The 22605-nt window shown below is 41.2% G+C and overlaps 1 protein-coding gene across 1 annotated transcript in view; it reads left to right on the top strand.

Annotated features, from left to right (window-relative positions):
* The window catches only part of MCTP2 (multiple C2 and transmembrane domain containing 2), a 117938-nt gene extending 97563 nt beyond the window's left edge, over positions 1-20375 (top strand). Inside the window, exons 20-24 of the mRNA XM_041469302.1 lie at positions 440-481; positions 10590-10699; positions 13043-13152; positions 15565-15662; positions 17865-20375. Of these exons, the coding sequence (XP_041325236.1) occupies positions 440-481; positions 10590-10699; positions 13043-13152; positions 15565-15662; positions 17865-17933 (429 nt within the window). The 3' untranslated portion in view covers positions 17934-20375. The remainder of the gene's footprint in view (positions 1-439; positions 482-10589; positions 10700-13042; positions 13153-15564; positions 15663-17864) is intronic.
* The last annotated feature ends 2230 nt before the right edge of the window (positions 20376-22605 follow it).

Genomic DNA, 22605 nt, shown 5'->3' with positions numbered 1-22605 from the left:
ATGGCCCTAAAGAGAGGGAGCAGTCATTGTGGCAGTGGGGATGGAACAAGTTGAGTATAGAGCCCTCAGCCTTGACATACCAGTTGGTTCATTTGCAAGACTGAGAACAAAGCTGTTTACAGATAGTAAAAGTTGGCAATGTGTTTGAAAGCCTGTTGCCTTCAGATTACTGGACACAGCCACTAATGCTTTATTTAGACTTAAAATTTGTATAGGGTATTGCATGCTTTGTTCAGAATGCCACAAAAAAGAAAGGTCCTTGAATATAAAACACTGCTTTGGAAAGGAGAATGTGGTGGGGTTTTTTAATGACTTTCAATAGAAGTGGGAGAAAATTGTATAGTGAAATTTTGTGGGAGTATCATAAGCTTTTTGAACATTGCCTGTCACTAAGAAAAATAAGTGTTGTGTTTTGTAATTTGGACATCTGCTTCTGCAGGAGCTTATGGGCTTGGATGAAGATGAGGATGAAGATGATAAGGTAAGCGTATCTCACGGTTATGTTGGCTAGAATCAGAGGGTAGGTGGGAGAACACAAACAAATAATCTCTCCATAAATCTTCAGTTATTATCTGTATTAACCGGGAAAACGGTTGTCAGCAGTTTGCTGCTTGGCAGATTTGAAAGTAGGAAGGAGTTGGTTTGTGTAACATCCCAGAGGGGCGGTACCTGTGCGAGACCTGAACAAGAAGTGACTCTGAGCAGCCCCAGGCTGTGCCTGGCCCTGCAGTGGGCACACGCTCATGAAGTGCTCCTGCAGGGGTGTGTGTGGTGGAGGAGGTGCAAAGATGTACACAGGGATGTGCAATCCCCCCTCACTGCCCTTCTGAGTGCTGGTTGACATTCCCTACTAATGGCTTTCCCCAAACGATTTGGCATTTCCACTTCAGTAGGCCAGAACTGGTGTGATTTGTGGAGGGCTGGTTAGAATTTTCTCAACATTTCTTTCAGAGCCTGGGAAAAAAACCAGTTTTAGTTCAGCAGCTGAAATGTGGAAAGAATTGGAATTGGCAAGGCCTGTTTTTTATTTTATTGGAACATACTTACTCATTCTTCTCACTGTGAAAAATTCATTGGATTTTTTTTCCAAGTTTATCAAACCACAGTGACAAATGATAAAAGGATTAGAGGGCATGACATACGAAGAAAGATTAAGAGAACTTAATGTATACAGCTTGAAAAAACATAAGTAAGTGAAGGAGGATCTGATAATCTATAAATACTTTAAAGCTAAAAGGTGAGGAATTATTTAACGAGCAACAGCATGCAAAGGAACATTAGCTGTTAGGAAGAAAATGTTCATGAGGGGATGTGAAACTTTCAAATTGCATACTAAGTTAATAAGACTCTTCTTGAATATTCTATGTTTTAAAAATGCTACAGTGAAATTTGTTGATCATTAAGAAGCAAATCAATAATGCAGCTAGCAAGTGCACCTTAACTCTTCTCAGTCACAGACCCCAGGATTGAAGCTCAGCAGACTAATTGATGGGAATAGTTATTTAAATTTTACTTGCTCTTCTGCTGTGCTTATATTTTAATGAGCAACCAGAAATCCGTCAAAGTTATAAAGTGAAGTTTAGGCAATCCAGTTGAATTACGGGTTTCTTGAAACACACAGTAGTTGTTTAAATGTTCTCATTCATAATTTACTCTTTGTATAGTAAAATTCGTCAACTGAATGGACCAATATCTGAAACTCATCAAAAGTAGCTAAATGAAAGTTGCATCTTTTTCAAAAGAAAACTGTGTATCTGTAGAAGTCAATAATTTCTATTTAATGCATACCTGGTTCTAGACATTTGTAAATATTATTTGTGTGATGCCTAAAGGTGTAACTTATTCCCTGGAACAATCCCATTTGCTTTTTTCTATTTTAATATTCCTGTTTTGCCCTTGCAAGTGGTGAGGTGGGAAAAGAGAAGAATGTACTAAATAGGTATCAAATCCTCTGTTTCCTGGGGTGTGCAATAGATTCATTGCTGCTAAGATATTCTAGGTCACATTTACCCTACATCTAACTCCAGTGACTTTGGTTCTCTCTGTACAAATACAACTGGGTCACTTCAATATGGATTTAATGACTTTGGGTTTTTGTCTCCCCCCAGACAGCTTCACTGTCATTCCCTTTCTTGGTTTATTTTAACAAAGTGTGCAGGTTTGGTGAAACTCCTGGGAGTCAGAGTTGAGGTGCTGATGGTTTGGCCCTACCATGTTGTAGTGGGAGCTGCCTCTGTCTCCATTCCACACACACTCCAGGACTCTCTGGCACAGAGAGCTGGTAGCACTGGCTAAAGCCTCTCACAGCAGATACCCCCAGCAGGCTTTCTCATGAAGATAACACTTTACATCCCAGCATTACAGTTGTTATGGATGGAATTCCAGCACAGAGTTGCCAGAAGAGACAATTACCAGCCCCTTCATTTGTCCCATGGCCAGTGCTGTGCAGAATTGCCTTAATGTCTTTACTGTGCCTTGTGTGCACCCCCGTGCAGCAGTGATGGGCCATGCTTGCACTCCCATGACTTGCATCTTTAAGTACTTTAGGTACATCTTTAATTACATTAAGTACAGTCTAAGACACTTTTCCCAGTCTGAGGGTGGCCAGTGCTCTCTGGGGAGTGCAAGAAAAATGTAATTTTATGACACTATCTCATGGCAATGTCAACATTTAAACAGACAAGTCTACTTTAAAAAGAAGTCTGTGTATTTTTTTTCCCTCCCTAATACAAGAGCTCCCAAAGTTGAAATCTGCTAGTTGGCTTGTGGTGTACGAGGTCACTGTTTCTGTTTCCTGTCATCCTGCTGTATCAAAATACTTGCACACAGAGCCCTTCTGGGTTCTGCTGCCTGTTAGACATAACAGACCGTGCTTCTGGGAATTGTAACACACCCTCGAAGAGATGAACTGTTTACAAATTATAAATACACAGACACTTAGTTCAAAAACCCAAGAGCAGATTAACTCCCTCCACCTAGACTATCTGTCTTAAATGACAGGGCTTAATTGCTGACTCCCCCATCCTTTCCCCCTCTGCCCTCCCCACATACCAGCATGGAGGGCTGTAAAAGATAGCAGTGCTCTGTCCCTTTGGCACCAGCTCTTCCGTGGATAAATGCCTTCTCGGATTTGTGCCATCTTGGACACGGAGTTCAGGCTGTGTCCTGTCAGCTCTGGGCTCTGTCAGCCTGAGTAAGGATTGTTTTAAACTTACATCACTGCAGCATCTTTGGTCTGCCAGGAAGAAGGTATAGACAAGCTGCATGCAACTCAGTTTAAGCTGTCTGATTGTTGACCAGTTCTATTTATTTTATTTGTTTTTTCTCTTTCTGATAATGACTGTAGAGTTTCAAGAGCAGACATTTACCTTGTGAATGGTTGTGTCATAGCACCTGACTGAAAGGAGCCTTGGAGTCTTCCCCGTTGTCTGAATAAAAGTTTGCATCTCCACAACAGACAAAGCTTAATTTATGACTATTTTCAGCTCTGGTAACTGATTCAAAAGAAAATCAGAGAAAAAACTAAATCAACAGCAATTCCTGTGTGAGGTTTCTGTTGATTTTTTGGGATTTTTTAAAAGAGTTCTTGTCCTGTGGTGAGCCTGTGTAGTCCTGCTTGGGTAGTGCAATGTAACAAGGAAGAATCAAATGATACTGTGGCTTTAAGCCAAGTTATTTGGCAACTTCCAAGAAATGTTTAGTATCTCATGTATTGGAAAAAAAACAGAAGTGGAAGAAAATCACCAAAGAGTAAAAATTCAATGCCTTTACTGTAGGAAATTCTCTGTCAAAAATAGGTACCAAAGATATACAAAGTTTTATGAACACAATTCAAAAAGACTCCAGCCGAACAAATTACAGTCAAATTCATCCAGTAGCAAAGAGCTGACATTTTCCATTTGAGTTAGATTCAGCATGTGGAAACCTTCCGTATGGATCTTATTTGTACGGGTGGATTACGATGAAAATTGCATTAATTTTCTCCGCAGTAAAGGTCAGTAATTGAAACATGAACCAAGAGTCTATTGTGTAAGATGCTATATCCCCATACTTAGGAAAGGTCATTCAAGACAATATCATCTCATTGTTTTCTTCCCTGGAAGTATAAATAATTTCATTAGTTTTTTCTTTTTTTCTTCAATACAACAATTGCAATATAATATTTCAACATCCCCTATTAAGATTGCTGAAGAGAAGTGATGGTGAGGACTTGAAAATGCCCCGTGATACACACAGGGAATGTTCAGACTGACAAGGAGCATCCATGTCCTCCACAAAATTATGGGCAAGAAGACCCAGTGCAGGGATTGCTGTGGTTTTGCTTTGCTCTTTTCCTGGGAGCCTTCTTTGTACAAGAAAGTGGAAGCTAAATGGTCTCTTGTTAAATCTTATTTGCACAGCAGCATTGTCCAGGGCTGGTCTTATCCATAGGCATCCCATAAATTGTCACAGGTCTATATCAGTGCCATGAGCCACCCATTCATAGGTTTAGAGGTGGTGGGGGAGAGGAGTTGAAAGGAGGTTCTTGCAGGGGATATCCTCACAAAGAAACCTCGGCAGCCCTATGGCACTCCAGAATTCTCCCTTTTAGAGAGAATTACCTACCTAGATGTAGGTAAAAGCCAACACTGCAACTCCTCTAAATCTCTGGAAAAGTTTTAAGTAGCACTAGGCAGGTCACTGGACCTAGCAGATGAGCCTCAGGGAGTTCTCCTCCCTTAAAAATTCCAACTATTTAAAATGTTGTTAAATTTTCTTTTGAGTTGGCCAGATATATGAATAGATACTTCTTTCTCCTGTACCCCAAATTGCTGAAGATCATTACCTAGATTATAGATGATGATCCGGTAGTTTTAAGTCTAATAACCATGTGTGATTGTTCTTAAGTCTCACTTTTAAGGAGAAAGCACTTAATTCAACAAAATTTATTTTCTTTCCCTTTCTGGTTTTTAAATGAAAGATGACTGGTGACTTCTTGTCTCCATTCAGGATTGATTCTTGTTGCTTCTTAAGCATGTGTTCCTCACCTGAATTGTGTTTTATTCTGTTGTGACTGCTGATACTGCTTGAAAACTTGTGATAATACTGGTAGACTTTGGGTTACTTTACACGTCTGTGAAAACGTGAGCATGTACAGAAAATGCTTCTTAAGCCCCCTGCATTTCATGCCTGTGCATAGAGAAAGAAACTGAATTATGACCAAGGGTTTTTCACATAAGATTCTTCTTGAGCTTGGCTTAGGAGACTTTTGCTGGTCCCCTGTGCATGGATGAAACTTGTCTAATGCAGGCAGAGAAAGTGCAGGCATGGCTGGACAAGGCATGGAGTGGTCATCTTCTGCCCTTCAGGGAGTGTTCCCCAGCCTGAGCTGTAGGATGATGTGCTATTGCTTTCCAAATGTGTCCTCTTAAGACTGATGCTGCTCTCCTTCCTACCAGTCTGAAGTGATTCTATTGGCTCTGGTGGAATTATTCCAGATTTCACACCTTTTTAACTGAGAGCATAAATTGACCTCTATGTGTTGCATTTCCTCTATTTGGTGATTATTTCAAGTACACTCAGATTCGCTAAATTTCCACAGGCAGGCACATTTGCAGCATGGTGTTAATAAACAAAAAGATCCTGTGATGCACAGTTTCAGGACTGCACGAGGCAGTTGCTCAGAGTTTGGCAGCCGTCCCCTCCGCGTGCCCGTCCTCCTGGAAGTGCCGAGGAGCAGCAGACTTTGCAGCTCGGGGCAGGGCAGTGACTCAGCAAGGCAGATTGCTGGGCTCCTCTCAGCAGCCTTTGGCTCCCACCGAAGGCAGGAGCCAGTTCAAGGTTGCTGTGGTGACTGTTTGCAAAGCTCTGCCTGGAATTCATTTTAGCTACCAAGAGACTGTCTGTCACTCCATGGCTGCCACCTCCCACAAGAGCTTCGTTCTGCTGCTAGACTGGAGCGTTAGTGGAGTGTTCCCTGCTGACAACAGAGGCCAGTGGTCTGCTGTTTATGCCCAATAAAATCCTTTTGGTTTCAGAAGTTCTTCACGGATGAGTATTTTGGCCCTAAGATGTTTTTTTGGCACAGCTTTTGCTGGACACCGGTAAGGTCTGAGTTTTGTAGTCCAGCAGAGAGCAAGTTGCAAATTAAATCCAACTTTGCCCAGCTCTGCTTTTCCTTAAATAACTACAGCATGTTTTGTTGGTTTTTTTTTTTTTTCTTAAGCAGAATAATAGTGGAGCAAAAAGGAATGCATGCCTGAGCTATTTTTCTTTCTTTTCCCTTTCCATCAATCTTGTTTGTTGCTAATATACTGAAGAATTAATAACTGGTACATTAGATAAATCGTGGTAAAACATCACCCTAATGTGCTTGTAGCAGCGGTAGCATAATGAGACAGCTACTGTAAGAAAGCTAATCCTGAAAGTTAGGCCAGCCCAGGGCTATGCAGACTAATTCTTCCAATCCCTGAAGAGATTCAGGATTTTCATTCCTGACTGAGCTGCCTGTATCCTGTTTTCTTCCTCCTTTTCATTAATCCATATTTATGTTTTCTCCTCCCCTTTTCCTCATCTTTGCCCCCAAGTGTTCCTCAGCTTTATATATTGAGTTCCCCTTGGCATGCCAGAAATCTGCTGATGAATACCACTTGTTTGAAAGTTGCATGCAAGATTTTTCTCTGCAAATGTTTTCTATGAAATCCAAGTGAGCAAGTATTATGTACAACTTACCCGTGGCTTCAAGCCTAACTTTTCCTTGTGTGCATATGATACTTGCAGTATACATCAGAAATACACTTGGAGAATAACAGCAAAAATTGTCTGTGCATTTGGAGCGTTGCTTGCTGGTTTGGATGTATCCAGAGGAAAAATATTTGAAGGATAGATTTAAAAAATAGGAAACAGCTTTCTGTAAAGATGAAAGCTATTAATCATTGAAACAAATGATCAAAAGGAGTTAGGGGATCTCCACCATCCAGGCTTTGAATTCAGTAATGGATGCTTGGCTAGAGAAGAAGCACTAATGGGTGGCATTTGGCCTTTGTTCCAGAGCAGATGATTGAAGAATTTTGCCTTCAGTGTCTTCCCCCATAACTCTTAGGATTTTCCCTCACAAGACCAGCTCTGGCTGCTGTAGCTCCCCCGCTGTGAATTGCTGTGTGAGTGCTGGGGACATCCTGTCCTGGCCTGCCCCATATTCCCACTCCTTTAAAGTCTTCAGCACTGGAAGCCCCTCCGTGCTGGGGCTGTGTGAAGGTTTCTTTTGCAGCTGACCCTAAATGTCTCAGAGCAGCACAAGTTCCTTCTGGGGAAGGGAGATCCCAGAGCTGTGGTAGCTCTTTAAGTGTGTTTGTGTCCTGTTTAGCTGTTACATATTTGGGAAATAGGAAAATCTAGGAGCATCTTCCAGTACAGCAGAGATTTGGTCTCTTCATTTCTGAGTTCAAGTTGATGTGTGTTAGCTGGAGACAAAAGACTTAATTTCTGAAATTGCTGGGTCTTGGTTGGTGTTTGGTTTATTTTTTTCCCCTCCCCTGACATGCTTAATCTTTTGTAAACCCCCTTTTGTGGCTTTGTTCAGGCAATTAATGTAAAAATGAAGGCTTCTTAAATCAGGATATGCAAGGAAGAGTTGAAGTAACACACTGATTATATAATTAATTCTCAGTTTTAAATTCATTTTGATGGAGTTAATTCTTTCCCAGAGGCTGAAGACTAGGTTTGGTCCACCCACAGTACTGTAATCAGCTAAGAAATAAAGGAGACAAAGGCCTTGAATTAATGGAAGTTATCACGACTGGTTTTAGGGAAATAATACCAGAAACAGGCGGGATATTTCATTTTCACTTCACGCAAAAGCTTCTGAGCTGTGATCTTAAACTATCGGTATCCAAATCCAGTTTTCAAGCAGTATGATATGTGGAGTCCAAAAGGAATCAGAAAGGAATGACACCTGAAGAATATGAAGAATTGTCTGGGTGGTGGGACCTTGCATGGATGAGGAAGTGTGTTTAGTGGAAGATGTGTTTTGGATTCTTTCTTTACATTTTCCACGAACATGGTAGCATTCAAATATAGCTCTCTCTATGACAGTTGCCCATTTACTAATAAATAGGGTCCAGTGACTGTCATCCTGACGGACTCTTACTGTTTCTGACAGTGTTTTCTGAGGTGCTGGCTTCACAAAGCATAAACAACACTCCAAAACCTAAATAATTTGGAAAATACTGTTTGTTGTACTTCATTTGTCTGCTTCTCTGTTGCTTAACCAGTGACCTAATAATCCTGTCCATGTGTTTAGACTGCAGGTTTCCAGAACCAAACAACAATAACAAAGAAATTATGTTGACAAATTCCCAGAATTTTCAAACAACTATGCCCATCGTGCATACACAAAGTTGCAACCTATTTTTCTCTCAAATAACTGATTTTATTTACAAGGTTTTCTAATCCCAGTTCGTCTCTGCCTTTACATTGGTTGGCCATATTTTGCATCAGAAATTGAAAGCCCTGTTGTCCAGGGGTGATTTTAGCACGGAGCCAGGTGAGCATGGCCATGCAGTTGTCATAACTTAGGGACTGGCAGTTTCTGGTTTATTTTCTGGCTCTGCTTTGTGGCTGCAGCAGGAGTTGTGTTGTGTTGTGTTGGCTAAACTGTGTTATCACCACATCGCGGAGCTCCATCGAGGATGTGTAAATGAAGTCAGCATGATGCAGGCAGAGCTGGCAGATGATCTGCCTTGCAGCTCTGGGCAGCAAGAGTAGGCTTGCCCTGCAATATCACTTCATTTAAGTGGTTTCTTTACCCCTTCTGCCTGAATTTGGAAATTCCCACTGTCTGGTTTTCCATGGGCTGCTCCCCAACTTCTGCTTGCAAGTTTGGTGGGAAAAAAGCCAGCTATGGCCAAAGAACCGTTCTATCATCCCAGTGAGGAAATAGTTAAATATAATTTCAATGTGTCATTTACATTTGAGCCTAACGAGATTATAACTGGAGCTGTGTGAAAATGACTTTTTGGTGCTATTTTCACATAAACTGACTATTTATTTATTTATTTTGTTCTGGGGTTATTTCACACCCCAAGGGTTTCATTTTTGTTGGTTGTTTTATTAATGTAAAAATACTCATTTTCACACCCAAATGTGTGATTATTTAAAATGCTGCTTCTATTCATTGTGCACTGACTTGCAACCTAAAGGCAAATATTCAAATGTCTGGAGCTTGATAACTCCGTGGTGGTTTTGGCTGGCTTTTTAAACTCAAAAATTGCTGGGAAGAGAAATGGGCAGTAAGTAATTCAAAGTGGTATAAGGGCTGCATTCCCATGCCTGCCTCTCAGCATCCCAGGATGGGTCACAGGTTATTCCAGCACCCTCTGCAGAGCGGTGCCCTGTCTCAGCTCCATACAGACCCTCTCCCAGCATGGTAGTGCCAAAATGCTGGAGTAAGAGCCCTCACCTCTGTGGCTCTGTGTGACTTTAAACAGCCTCTGACCCTGTCCTGCATGGAGGAGGAATGTGGATGGCAACACAGAGGCAGAATTGCAGAAGTATTGATGCAAAAGTCTCTGGCCCTTGCTCATTCTCATCCACCCTTTCCTCTACCTTGGCTGGTGTGGGCGTGGAGAACAGGGATACCAAATGCACTTTGCCATTATCTCCCCTCTCTGGGAACAGATTGGTTAAAACACAGCTTAAAATGTTTTGTTGGTTCATTTTTTGTTGTTTCTTTTTTTTTTTCCTAAATTGGACTGATTTTTAAGTGTCTAAATGTGATGTAAAATCAGTGTCCAGGGCTTTGCATTTTGTAATAAGTGAATGTTTTGCTGATTTCTTGCTAGAATATCTGCAACCACGCCAATTTGCATGCCTGTATGTGTGTTAGATTGCTGGCAAAGAAATGCTGAATGCTGATAATTGTATACTGGTTTTCAAGCCTGATTTAAGTAATTTTGATTTTTAATTCATTCTGTGCTTCCTTTTTATTTCTGCACATGTGTAGTAAAGTCCTGTAATGTTGTTGCCTAAAATAAGCAGTAAGAAATGAAGTTGAGATGGCCGCTGCAAAGGGAAAATGACATTTTTTCCTTTGATCCTTTTTTTTTCCCAGCAAAAGAATAAGTCTCTGTATGGAGAATGCACAAAAAATATTGCATTCACTATCTTGCTGCTAATTTATGTACACAAACCAGCATGGCTGTGGGGGGCCTACAAAGCTCAGAAATGTGATATTTAGAAGTTCTGCACAAGAATATTTTTGTTCTTGAGGAGCACTGAGCAGCCAGCACTCCACACCAGGGGTGCTCAACACCTCTTGTGCTTTGGCACCCAATTGTGTGAAATCCTGGTTGAGATCCTGCAGTCAAATTGTGTTAGAAGATGAAGAAACCTCTGCCCATGTGTTGAGGAAAAGGAAGAAAATACAGGGATCTATACAAATAATGCTGGTTCTGTGTGATAAACCCAGGGTGTTCTTTCTGCCTTTCCTTCAGTGAAATTCTTGAGGTGATGGATGGATCAGCAGTGCTGGAAATCTTAGTTTCACCATGTGTCTGTGGACACCCTAGCAAATTATTAAAAGTCTTGGTTTTCTGGTTTCTTTTGATTAGGAATCTGAGAAAAAGGGGCTGATTGAGAGAATCCATATGGTCCAGGAGATCATCATAGCTGTTCAGAGCATCCTGGAAGAAATAGCATCATTTGGAGAGAGGATTAAAAAGTAAGTAATAATCTTTTCTTTGACCATGATTCGAAATGAAGCAGAACCAGGAGGATCAAGGTGGAGTAATTGTCTTGCTCCAAAAATGTCTGCAAGTTGCAGCAGGATAAGGTGGCTAGTCCCACCCCTGCTTCTTCTCCTACAGTCTTTTATTCCCAAACACCTTTGCAGAGCACAGAAGAGGAGAAGCAGTGTTCCTTACTGATGTAGCTTTCATGTTTGCCTGAATTTAAGGCCTTGCTTGTTTGTGATGGGGTGGGGAGTCATGGATGCCACAGATACTGCTTGAAGATGTGGTCACAGAAGCATCAGGCATTTCTTTTTAGTCCCATCACAGAAAGTGGGTACTGATGGTCAGTGTTGCCTTTCCCACGCCCTCCCCATCCTGACCTGGCTGTTGGGGTCACCAGTTACTTGTGTCCCTGGCCAACACATTGATCTTCTTCTGTCTTTGCCTTTCTGAGCTGTCTGCTTCCTGCTGGTGCCACGAGGAAGCCCAAAGGGGGTTTTCAGGGTCTCATGGCAGGGGGGGAGACACAGAGGGTATTCCTGACCTTACAAAGGAGGGAGGTGAAGAGCCTAAAAAAAATCCCACAGGCAAACACACACAAACCTTTTATAACTCCATCTTTATTGGCACTTAATTGATCCATATTGTTGTCTGTTTTGAACACAAAGTGATGGTTTGTGACCGAGCCTCACTTTAATGAAGAGCTGAGTTCAAGCTAAAAATACAGCAACCACATGTGCTGTGGTGCCACGCCGGACACCCCAGCTGGGGTGGAAGTGGCCCAAAGATGTATTCCAGTCTATGAACAGGGCACTGTTCTGCCCAGCTGCATGGCAGGAAGACTCAAAACACTTAAACACTATTAATTCTTGCATTCATTTTGCTAACAATGGTCTTAAAGAACACGTTGGGTATTAATGTGGACACCCGATGTAATTTCAGAAGGATGCTGTTGTAGCTCGGCAGTGATGTGCCATTAAAAAATTGCTATCAAAGTTTTTTTTGTAAGTGACAGACTGAATTGTGCTACAGTTTCCGTCTGTCACTCCAGTTACACAATCATGGGGAGTTTTCATAGTTTAACTCAATTGAGCTGTTTTGCTTTTTTTTTTTTTTTGCTTTAACTTAAGCTACATTGATTGATAATGATGGGTCCTCTCCCACCTATTTTTACTTAATATTTAATACGTCTATTGAAGCTTAAATGTAATTCTTGAAGCGTCCTATTAATTTTATCTGTCAAGGGAAGTTTGTCTTATTTTATAGCCTGATAAGTGGTCCAGATTGATTCTCTCTTCTTCCTACTCCCCATCATTGTCATATGATGAAGTTAGCAGGCAGATTGTGTGAAACAGAGATGCCCAGATCCATAAATCCACCTGTGGACTAGCGGGCATCCTTGTAGTCCAGGTATCTCAATATTTGGTGCAGGGCAGAGTTATGTCTTACAACAGCACAGGGGGACAAAGTAATTTCAAAGATGTGTTAGCAGTGTCTTTTTACCTTCAGTCCACCATTGACTTGCAGATGAGAGGTCTGAGTGAAATAAAATCCTGTTTTTCACTACAATGTGGCCAAAGTCTGAAATGCTGTAGTAACTGAGCCTTTCAAAAGTGCTCCTCTTGGGAAAAACCTGATGTGGATTGTTGGAATGCAGAAGCTTGGGCTGCTGCTGGCTTATTACAATTTATCCAAGCCAGCCTCCTATATTCAGTGTAGTAAAGAATTGCTGAAAATGTAAAGATATAGGACAAAACGTATATATATGTAGACAGATTTTTATAGAACATTATGGCCCTAATGTTATACAGAAAAATTACTCTAACTGCTCTTTCACAGTTTGGCGTCATAATCAATCCAATGCAAGTTATTTGCTGGGTTGGACTCTGGCTACCTGCCATGCCTGGGTCGTGCACTGGACACACACCGTGTGTCACCTCCACTGTGACCCCGTGGAGCTGGCTCAGCCCTGTTTCCAGATCAGATCATCTGCTCATGAATAATGGAGAGCTGTGTGGCCAGCAGAGATGTGTAACAAGTGCCACATGAAGAAGAAGAAACAAAAACAACTCGCTTACATGCCTAACAACTTCACTGAGCTCCCCAGGGCTCCTCTTCTCTTTCCTTATCATGATATCTGCCACTCAGATATCTTCCTTAATCCATTCTAACAGTGGGAATCTACTTATCCACCTTCCAAAGGGTCTGCAATTTGCAGCATATCTGACTGCACTGAGCACTGCAAAGGGGTCATTAAATTATTATGGGGTAGCAGAGCACAGACAGTGTCCAAGAACAGAAATGTTGAGAGGGATTGTGTTTTTTCCTTACAGCACATTCAACTGGACAGTGCCTTTCCTCTCTGTCCTGGCCTGCTTGGTCCTGGCAGCAGCAACAGTTATTTTGTATTTTATACCACTGAGGTACATTGTTTTAATCTGGGGTAAGTACTCCACTGTGTCTCATTTGTATGAGATAAACACAATATATGTCTACAGAGTGAAATCAAACAAGCTTTAAACGACCTGTTACACAGACAAACAACTGCTGTTGCTTAGAGGTGAATAAAGATGTTATGAACTTCTTAAAATTACCATTTCTCCCCCCTGGGTTATCCGATAATTTGCTTTTCTTAGGGTTCTTTATAAGTTTCCAACAGCACCACAAGAAGAGCATTAGCCTAGATAAGCTACTTTCAGTGTTATTATTCTTCTGCAGGAAAGTAATTAGCTTCCTGGTGCTGGAGCCCTCCAGCTGGGAAATGGTAGGAAGGGGACAAGATGTGTTTGCAGAGCTGGACCATGTAGATTTGGACCCTGGGAGCCTTTTGGGTCTGAGTATCCTGGCAGTCAGGACAGGCTGTGCCCAGTGGGACACACCAAGCATTGCCTTTTGTCATGGGTCAGAAAGTATTTGTATGAAGATACATAATGAACTAAAAGAGGAGCTTTTAAAAAGTAAAACTTTCCTGGTGGCGTTGTGAAAGAAATGTGAGGTCATCTTTCACAGAAGGAGATGGCATTCAAGGGCATAGGACTAAGGGGAATGGCTTCAAACAGCAAGAGGGCAGATTTAGATTAGATATGAGGAAGAAATTCTTTCTTGTGAGGGTGGTGAGGCTTTGGCACAGGGTGCACAGAGAAGCTGTGGCAGCCCCATCCCTGGAAGTGTCCAAGGCTTGGTTGGACAGGACTTGGAACAACCTGATCTAGTGGAAGGTGTCCTGCCTGTGGCAGGGGGCTGGATTGAGATGATTTTTAAGATTCCCTCCAAACCATTCTATGATTCCAGGTGCTGAAGACTTTCTACATCTCCAAATGACCTCCTGTCTAATTTAGGTGCTAACTTTTATCTCAGCCTTGAGGCAGAAAGGTGTGGAGAACAGTGCAGGTAATCCTCAGTGACCTGCAGAGGCTCAGCCCTGATGTGGCTCTGAGTTGTAGGGACATAGTCCAGGTAAATCCTCAGTGACCTGCAGAGGCTCAGCCCTGATGTGGCTCTGAGTTGTAGGGAGCCCCTGTCACCCCTGGGGCTGAGCCATCAGCTGCTGTCTTGGATGTAGAAAAGGGAGGCAATGAGAAAGTGGCATTAAAAAAAAGCCATTCTTGGGCAAGAGCAAGAAAGAAATAAAGGATTAAATCAAACAAAAGAAAGGGCAAAAAGAAAGGGGAGAAATTGCTGAGAGTAAAAAGTTCAGTAACAAAATATTGTTGTTCTTGTGTGGAAGACATGGTGAGTACATGAAAACTATACATCCGTTCAACATCATCTGGAGTGACAGGGCCTTCAAATATGATACATGTTAAACAACTACCCTGTGGCAAGGCCTCAAAAGACCTTATGGTATTTTCTGTTTTTTAAAAATCAGGTACACAGAAAATTGTGTTGTCATTTTGCTACAAGTATATGGCTTAAAAGCTGAATCTCAGATGTGAATCAGGTACATTTCAGGGAGAGGAGAAGGCTGGAGCAGCCATCATGTTTGAAATCACTTTCAGGGAAACCACTATGGGATTTTGGACAGGGGCATTATGGAATTGAATGCTGTATTATGATCCTCAGAGGCAGCCAACATTTGAATTTTTTTGCTATTCTTTAAAATGGGTTAGCTGATTTTCTTCACCTAGAAGACCTTAAGAGAGGCAAGAGAAGACCTTCTGAACTTCACAATAATATGAACATTACATTCCCATGGATCTTCTGTCCAGACTAGGGACCACCTCTGCCAACTGCAGCTTTACTAAGTCCATGGAGATGGAGATTGCTGCAGTTCATAAGCCTAATTATTCACACAAAGATTGAACTAAAGTAAACCTTGATAAGGTTTTATATTGTCCCACAGCATCATAATATGGGCAGTTTGGCCAATGTGGCCCTGCAAAAAGGGGATACGCCTTGAGGGATGGGGAAGGGAAGCTTTCATTTTCTGAAGAGATGGAAGGAAAATGTTGAGTCTCAATTATTTTCAGAACCTTCCAGTTGGTCATGTAGGGTACCAGATTTAACAGCACATTTGTTTTCCAATGTGTGTATTCTCCCTATAGTATCCCCCAGAATGAATTCTTGCTGCAATCACTTTTCACCATGTTATTGGCAGCACATGATCCCGAAAGTAGAGAAATACCTTTGTCAATAATGTCCTCCACTTCCTCCAGGAAGCACTTGTGAGTGATTCCACGTGACAGGGAGCATGTGTGTGGCTTTAAGTCTGAGGCACTGTTTTCACACTAATTTTTACTTGTGAATTCCCTTTCCCTTTTTCACCTTGCCTGAACAAATTTAGAGGGAGGGAGTAGAAAAGGCTCGTATTATTTTGTTTGCTTTTATTCTATATATATATTTTTTTTTATCCTAGGCATAAATAAATTTACTAAGAAGCTTAGAAATCCCTATGCCATCGACAATAATGAGCTACTAGATTTCCTCTCCAGGGTACCATCTGATGTTCAAAAGGTAAGTAATGAATGGCCACAGCCAACAGAGGCAAGGAGTGACACTGAGAGCGGCTGGGCGCTCCGTTTGGGAATACAATGCCAAAGACTTTTGAATAAGGGAGATAAGGAATCTGGGGAAAATCCACAAAGGGAGGAGGAGAGAGTGTTAGAAGAGAAGGGAGCCAAAATCCTTTGTCAGAAGGATGAAATGATTGCGGAAAAATTATCCTGAAAAGACCTACTTAAAAATGATCTGGAAAATCACTCAGCGTGGTTACTGAGCTATGGTTTTCGTCACCTTTCTGCTCCGGTATTTGTACAAAGGGAGGAGAAAAATAGTCTCTTTGATAGAGATAACCATCCAAAAGGATTTGCTGAATTCTCCTCTTTCTCAAGATAGGGGGAGGAGTGGGGGGAATTACTTCTGTGACATTGTGCTTGAGCTCCAGGCCTCCTTTGGACAATGCCCTGCTCATCTTTTTCTTTAAAGAAAACCCTGACATGTGTTTAAAATACTCTACAGTTGATCAGATCAATCTTCTACCATTATGGAATTATAAGTTTTAATCTAACCAGAATCTATCCTCCCTCAGTTTCAGTCAAGTCTTGTCTCTTCTCCCATTTCTTTGAAACAACAACATTGTCTTCAGCAATCTCGCCTATCTTCCTGGAAATTATTTGAACAATAAATCCTTTCGAATGTCAAGATCTGTTTATTTCTGTTGGAGGAGGGAAAATAGTCTTGCTGGGTAATGAAGCCACACAATATAAAGGATTCTTTCTTTTGTTTTCACTAACTGGAATCTCTGTCCCCAGGCCCTGATCCTGATGCCCAGGATCCCTCTGACATTGTACCTTTCACTTTCTCTGTGGCACTTTCCCTGTGAGGTGCTGCTCACTGGGAATAAGGGGATCACAGTCTCACCTGTAGTGACTTTATGCTGTTGGAGACAGAAACTGAATTGCTCACGTGCAGTGTTGAGGCATCTGGTGGAAACAGAGTTGGAAAAAGCTTCTTTATCTCAAGAAGCAACCAGACTGGTTGGTGGCAGCACTAATAACTGGAAAGAGATCTCACCGTGGACTGGTGGGAGGAAAAACACTAAGCAGGAACAGCCATAGATCCATTAAGCTTCAGTGTATTTTATTTGTTGTCATTGCTCTTGTAAAGGCCACTGGATTGCAGTGATGGTTTGCATATGCCCTTTAAGTGTTTATGTTTAAAGATAAGCTGATTTTCTATTTATGCTTTATTTAGCATTTACACTTAGAACATTTCCTTGAGTGGTTTCTATCATATTGGGATCCTTTGAGCTCTCCAAGGAAAATGATCACCATTTTCTATGGGAGGATTGATAAAAGTTCCTTGGATGGGATGAACCTTGGAGTTTTCCAGTAGTGCTGAAAACAGTCACAGCCACACACTTCAGGGACAAGTCATCCATGGAAGCTCCAAAACTCTTCTGCCTGCTTTGTTTTTTGTGCTATCAATGCATCAGCATTTCACTGGGGTGCTGCAGTGAGTTAGAAATGACTTCTGTCTGTACAATACCCATTTACAACCACAAGTCTTGGACAAAAGACAGAGGAGGAGTGAAAAAGATGACATTTTCAGACAAATTTTCCCCATGATTTCTGTGGGAATACTTTTGTCTCACACAACAGACAGTTTGGAGATTACACCATCCTTGACAGTTTACTACACATGTTTTAATCATTATATTGTATATGAATTTGTTTTGAAAGGTGGAGGTAGCTTTGTCCAGGTTCTATTTGGGAGAATATTTTCCTTTTTTGAAATTAAGTATTTCAGCATCCCAGGGTCTCTGTATGGTTTTGACAACTGTCGTCTTACTGTCTATTGGGATCCACTTGAATTGAGACTCCTGAGAGAAGTTTATTAAACTAATAGGTTAATGCCAGAAAGATAAGAAAAACAACTCCCAAACCAAAACAAACCCAAAAAGATTGCTGAAATCAGGTAGAACCCCATGTATCTCATTAGAAAAATCTGCTTTTAATATTTTTGTTTCAAGAAATGATGCATGACTTCTCAAATCCTTCCTGCAATTAATCCCCCATGTTCCTGTGTTTAGAAAATGATTCATTACTTTTGAACCTTCCTTAGTTTCCCTGGGTTTGTCCTGGGGGAGCCATTAACACACGCTGCAGTGAGCTAGAGTTACCTAAGTGCAAACGTCATGCCTGTTTGTTTTTACAGGTGCAGCAGGCTGAATTGAAACCATCCAGCAGCTCCAGCCCCATCAGGAAGAAGCGGAGTGCGCTCTAGGATGCAGCAGGGTTTGGGAATGCAGCACCTCCCTCCCTGCACACACGTGCACACTCTGCACCCCTCCCCTCCTTCTTGCTTCAGAACAACACTAGAGTCACTGCCACGGACTTTCTCTTTCTTGGAAGATGTGGTTTTTGATAAACACCTATCTTGGGTTTCTTTTCTGGGTTGTGTTTTTGGCACGGAATCCCAAAAAAGAGCAAGGTGAAATGTGAATTATTTTGTGGGATGGGGAGGAGAATGGGAGAGGATGGTGCAACTGCACCTTTTATTTTTCTTTTTTTATTCCCCCCTTTGATTGCAGAGACAAGGCTGGATGTGGCAGCACTCCCTGTGTTATGTAGGAAGAGATAATTCTGCTTAGTGTAGCAGATCAGCTGAGCTGATGTGAGGAGATGCTCTGAACCAGTTTTTAACATATCCAACAGATTTACATTAAGATATGAAAGCTATTCTTTTCTGAGTTAAATCACTGTGCCTAGAAAGGTTTAAGCTCTGAATTAACGAGTCTTTGATACCCATCTTCTGTTCAAGCAGTGTACATTTTAAAAAGTTTTTTATCATAATTAGCAGAAAGAGCTAGGAGCTCCAACAGTATCTCAATATTTCATCCAGCACTTGTGGGTTTTCCTTTTTCCTTTTTTTTCCTCCTCCTTTTTTTTTTTTTTTTAAGCCCAGCCTGTGGTTAACTCTTTGTATACTGGAATCATCGGAGATCCATTGCTGGCAATGGATGCATGAAAACCTTATGCCATGAAAGGATTAAGAGAAAAGGCTAACTCAGTGACCTGAAAAGACTCTGTTGGCTTGCCTTTTATAATTCCATCTCATCAGATATTTTCAGCATTGCTGTTGTTTTCCTGTCTAAATCCAGAGGGGTCAACACTACAGATCCAAGAGGAAAAGCAAAAACGAACACTTTGTAGCCTTAAAGAAACAAGTGCTTGTGCAGAAAGAGAGCATGTGCCCAAAGAAGTGGTTGTGCAATAGTGTGCAGGCTTTGGTCCACTACTGATGTCTTCTTGCAGTCTTTCCTGGTGGTTCACAAGGAGAGGATCCAAAAGTGAAGTCAAGTGGAAACAGCAATGGAAAGACAGGAGAAAGGACCCCATTTTGTGTTCTGTGGAGAATGTGATTTTTTGCTTGCTTACCAATCTTCTAGCAATTGTGCATTTGCTTTATGTATTTCAGAAAACCAGCATTAGTAAGGTTGTTTGACTGGAGAAAGTAAAACACAGACTCATGTGTAAAACCTGCTTAATTTTGCTGATACTGCAGCCCTCGGTCCTTTAGGTGCTGTGGGACGTTTTGGGAGTGATTTGTCACCACAAGTCATTGGTAGCACAAGAGCTGGATTTGTTGCTTATGATTCCTAGGCAAGGATTACCACCAACATTCCGTGGGATATTTGACAGTACAAAGAAATGCAGAAACCTGAGAGATAGGATTCTTTTTTGGAAAAAATAAAAAAAAAAAAAGGCTTTGAAAGTCATCTAATAAAAGGTAAAATGGATGGAGTTGTGTGTGGTTCCATAGCACAATCTTGTGGGCTTGTTCCAGGAATTTGAAGAAGGAAAACTGACAGCAGACTGTAGTCCACTGGGTTATTAGCCAGATTCAGTAGTTTTTCATAAGTTTATTTTTCAAAGTCCCACTGTGCCTTTGAATAAGGACAGGCACATTTTCATATACTTGATTGGCTAAAGAATGTATTTTGCTTATGCAAAGCTGTGTGTAGCTGCAAATGGAAGGATTGAGGAAAGATTATCCTGGTTTAAAAAGCCACAAAAATGCCTCTTTGTTTGCACGTGTGCTTGTGTACCCATGCATATACAGAGTTGTGTATAAAGAGTACATGTATAATGTATTTATAGGCGAGTGTGTGGGGGAAAATGGGTGAATATACAGATTTAAAAACCTTGAAAATGTTTATGAAAAATGCCAAAGATTCTAAAGCTTATCATCTCGCGTCTGTTCTTCTTCATTTTGTATCTTTCCCGGCATGTCTCTCTGGCTGAGCCAGATCTCTGCATGATTTGATTTACTTCAACTTAATGAAGCTGGTTGGAAAGAGCCTTGTAGAAATTACAAAATCTCCAGTAAATCTCCTTCTTGTACATACAATAGATGTCCACGGAACCCTTTTGTTAAACCAGTTTCTCAATCTTCTCTGTAAACAATGCCTCATTGTCTCGCTTCAAACTATCATCTGGTTTATCATACTGTAATCTTGTCATTTTGCAAGGACCAAAGTCAGGCATATTTAAGCAGGCGTGTGGGATCTGATTGCTGATTTGAGTGAAAACATTCAACTGCAGGAAAAACTGTTTATTTATTCAGAAATTCAGATTGATGCTTGGGTAGTTTGGGGGTTTTTCTTTAGGTTTTTCCACGTGGAACTGATTTCTGTTCAGGAGACAGGGTGATATCTTTTTCTTTTTCTTCTTTTTTTTTTTTTTTTTTTTTTTTTTTTTTTTTTGGGGGGGGTTTATTTTTATTTTTTTTGGTGTAGATATGTTTGGTTTCAGAATAATTTGTGTTAATTGTTTTGCTGGAGACATACCAAATGAAGGGATTTGGATGATCCAGTACCTATATATGTTGTGATGAGCTCTTTGTTTTGATAAATGCTGTTTGAAATGCAATAAACATTTGAGGTTAAGCTGATGCTTTTAATTTGTCTGGATTAGGAGATTTGTTTCACATTCTTTGCAAAATGCTGTGCTATAACATTTAGTATCTGACTAGGTAAGCAAGGACATCCCTTGGCAGTGCAGTGTAACCATTCACACTGGAGTTTGCTTGGAGTAAGGAGGGGAAGTGCATCTCCTGCTGCAGCGGGAAATGAGGTGAAGCCTCATCTCACCTGCCTGCAACTCTTTAGTGGGATTTCCTAGTCTCTACTTCAAGGAAAGAAGGGTTACGTATTCTTGCTGCACAGTCCACTTATCAAACTCTATATTCAGATTTGTCATGAGATTCTTAAAGCAAGACTATCTTTCTATGTTCATTTTCCTCTGCAAATTATCAGGTTTTACATTTTTAAATCATTTAATGTATAGCATAGAAATTAAAAACGTACATTTTTACTTCAAGGTGCTTGTTTCAGGGCATTTGAAGTCTAAAGTCTCTAAGGCCAGAAGCCATTCAGGAGTTTATTCCAGTCTAACTTTGGGTCTTTTGGGTTGTAGAATCATGGAGATAAGGGAATGTGAAGCATGTCCACTGACTGTACAGTGTATAGATAACTGGGTTTGACTTGTATGTACAAATGAAATATTTACTCACATTTGCCCAAACATGAGGTGCTGCTGAAGGTTTGGTTTTTGGAATATTCATGAATAGACTGAGGACTTGGCTTCCCTATGGATCATTGTTACTAAAAGTCAATCATGAAGCACACCTTGTGGGAAGGAAGCAAATAACTGAGTAAAGCACAGCTGGAAATGCCACACATCTTTCCTTTTTCTCTGCTTGAAAATCTCTGATTTTAACCTTCAGCCACAGCTCTGCTTCCCCCTCAGTCACCTCCTGAGCCACCCACAAAGCAGAGTAGAGCCCAGGCTTTGTCCTGCTGCCCAGGGATCCCACTGGAGAGCCTGCCCAGCAGACCAGCACCCCTCTGCATGGTTCTCCCCTGGAAATTAAACTGGCTGCTGCTAATTCCCTGCCTGGGGTAAGAGCACAACTCCCTGAACTGGGCTGTCCCACTAGAAAACAGAGGCTTGCCATTTAATTTCCTGTGCTCTATATGGGGCTATGTTTTATTTTATATTTTTAATTTGGAGGGCCTGATTCTGCAGGTGTTACCACAAGTGGAACTGGAGTTATTTTCCCATCAGACCAGTAGGTTCACACCAGGAAGGACTTTGGCTTCTCTGGTACCTTGATTGAAAAATTGACAAAATACACTCTAACCAAACCTTAACCTTTAGATTTTCCATCCTTTAACTAAGCTCTTAGACTGTTTTGGAAATGGTAGCTTTGGCTTTAGAGACTATGGCATGTGTTAGTAGTGAATCCTCTTCTGATTTTAATATTGTGTGTTTTATCTGTAAGGCTCCAGGTGTCAGGGCCCTGGTGCCTCTATCCCTGTAAATCTCACAGAGGCTTGATAAGAATATCTGCTCCTCTGCATCCTGAGAGTTACCAGCTCAGAAGGAAGCTGAGATACTCCAAATTATTGTTGGTTTGTTGCAGATAGAGTGTTTTAATCATTCTCAAATTTGGGTCAATTAAGCCAGGTGAAATATGATTTTGGGACAAAGTATATCTGCCTGAGAGTTTATCAGAGGGGAAGACTCTCAGCAGTAACTGAGTAATTCAAGGTAAATGTGAGCAAAGGATATATTTATGATTAATGTAAATATTCACCAGCATTTAGAAATATTGTTGGAGTGAAAGAAAGAAAAGTATTTTGACATTATAGCATTTTCAGTTTACTTTTCTCTGTGATGCTTTGACTGAGAACAACACAGCATTTCAAGAGAATTTAGAGGGTCATTTTGTTTTGCATGAAAGACCTGCTCAACTGACATAAATCATGAAACTGAGCACAGGGAAGCAGGAGATGGCATCCAGGTCTCAGTGTTTGCAACAGCACCAGCACCTGGGCGGGCACAAGTTCAAATTCTCAGCGTGGCTTTAACCTGAGGGCTGGTGATTCTTG

This window comes from Pyrgilauda ruficollis, unplaced genomic scaffold (genome assembly GCF_017590135.1).
Source record: "Pyrgilauda ruficollis isolate IOZ18807 unplaced genomic scaffold, ASM1759013v1 scaffold23, whole genome shotgun sequence".
Classification (NCBI taxonomy): Eukaryota; Metazoa; Chordata; class Aves; order Passeriformes; family Passeridae; genus Pyrgilauda; species Pyrgilauda ruficollis.
This window is presented reverse-complemented; position numbering and strand designations above follow the sequence as displayed.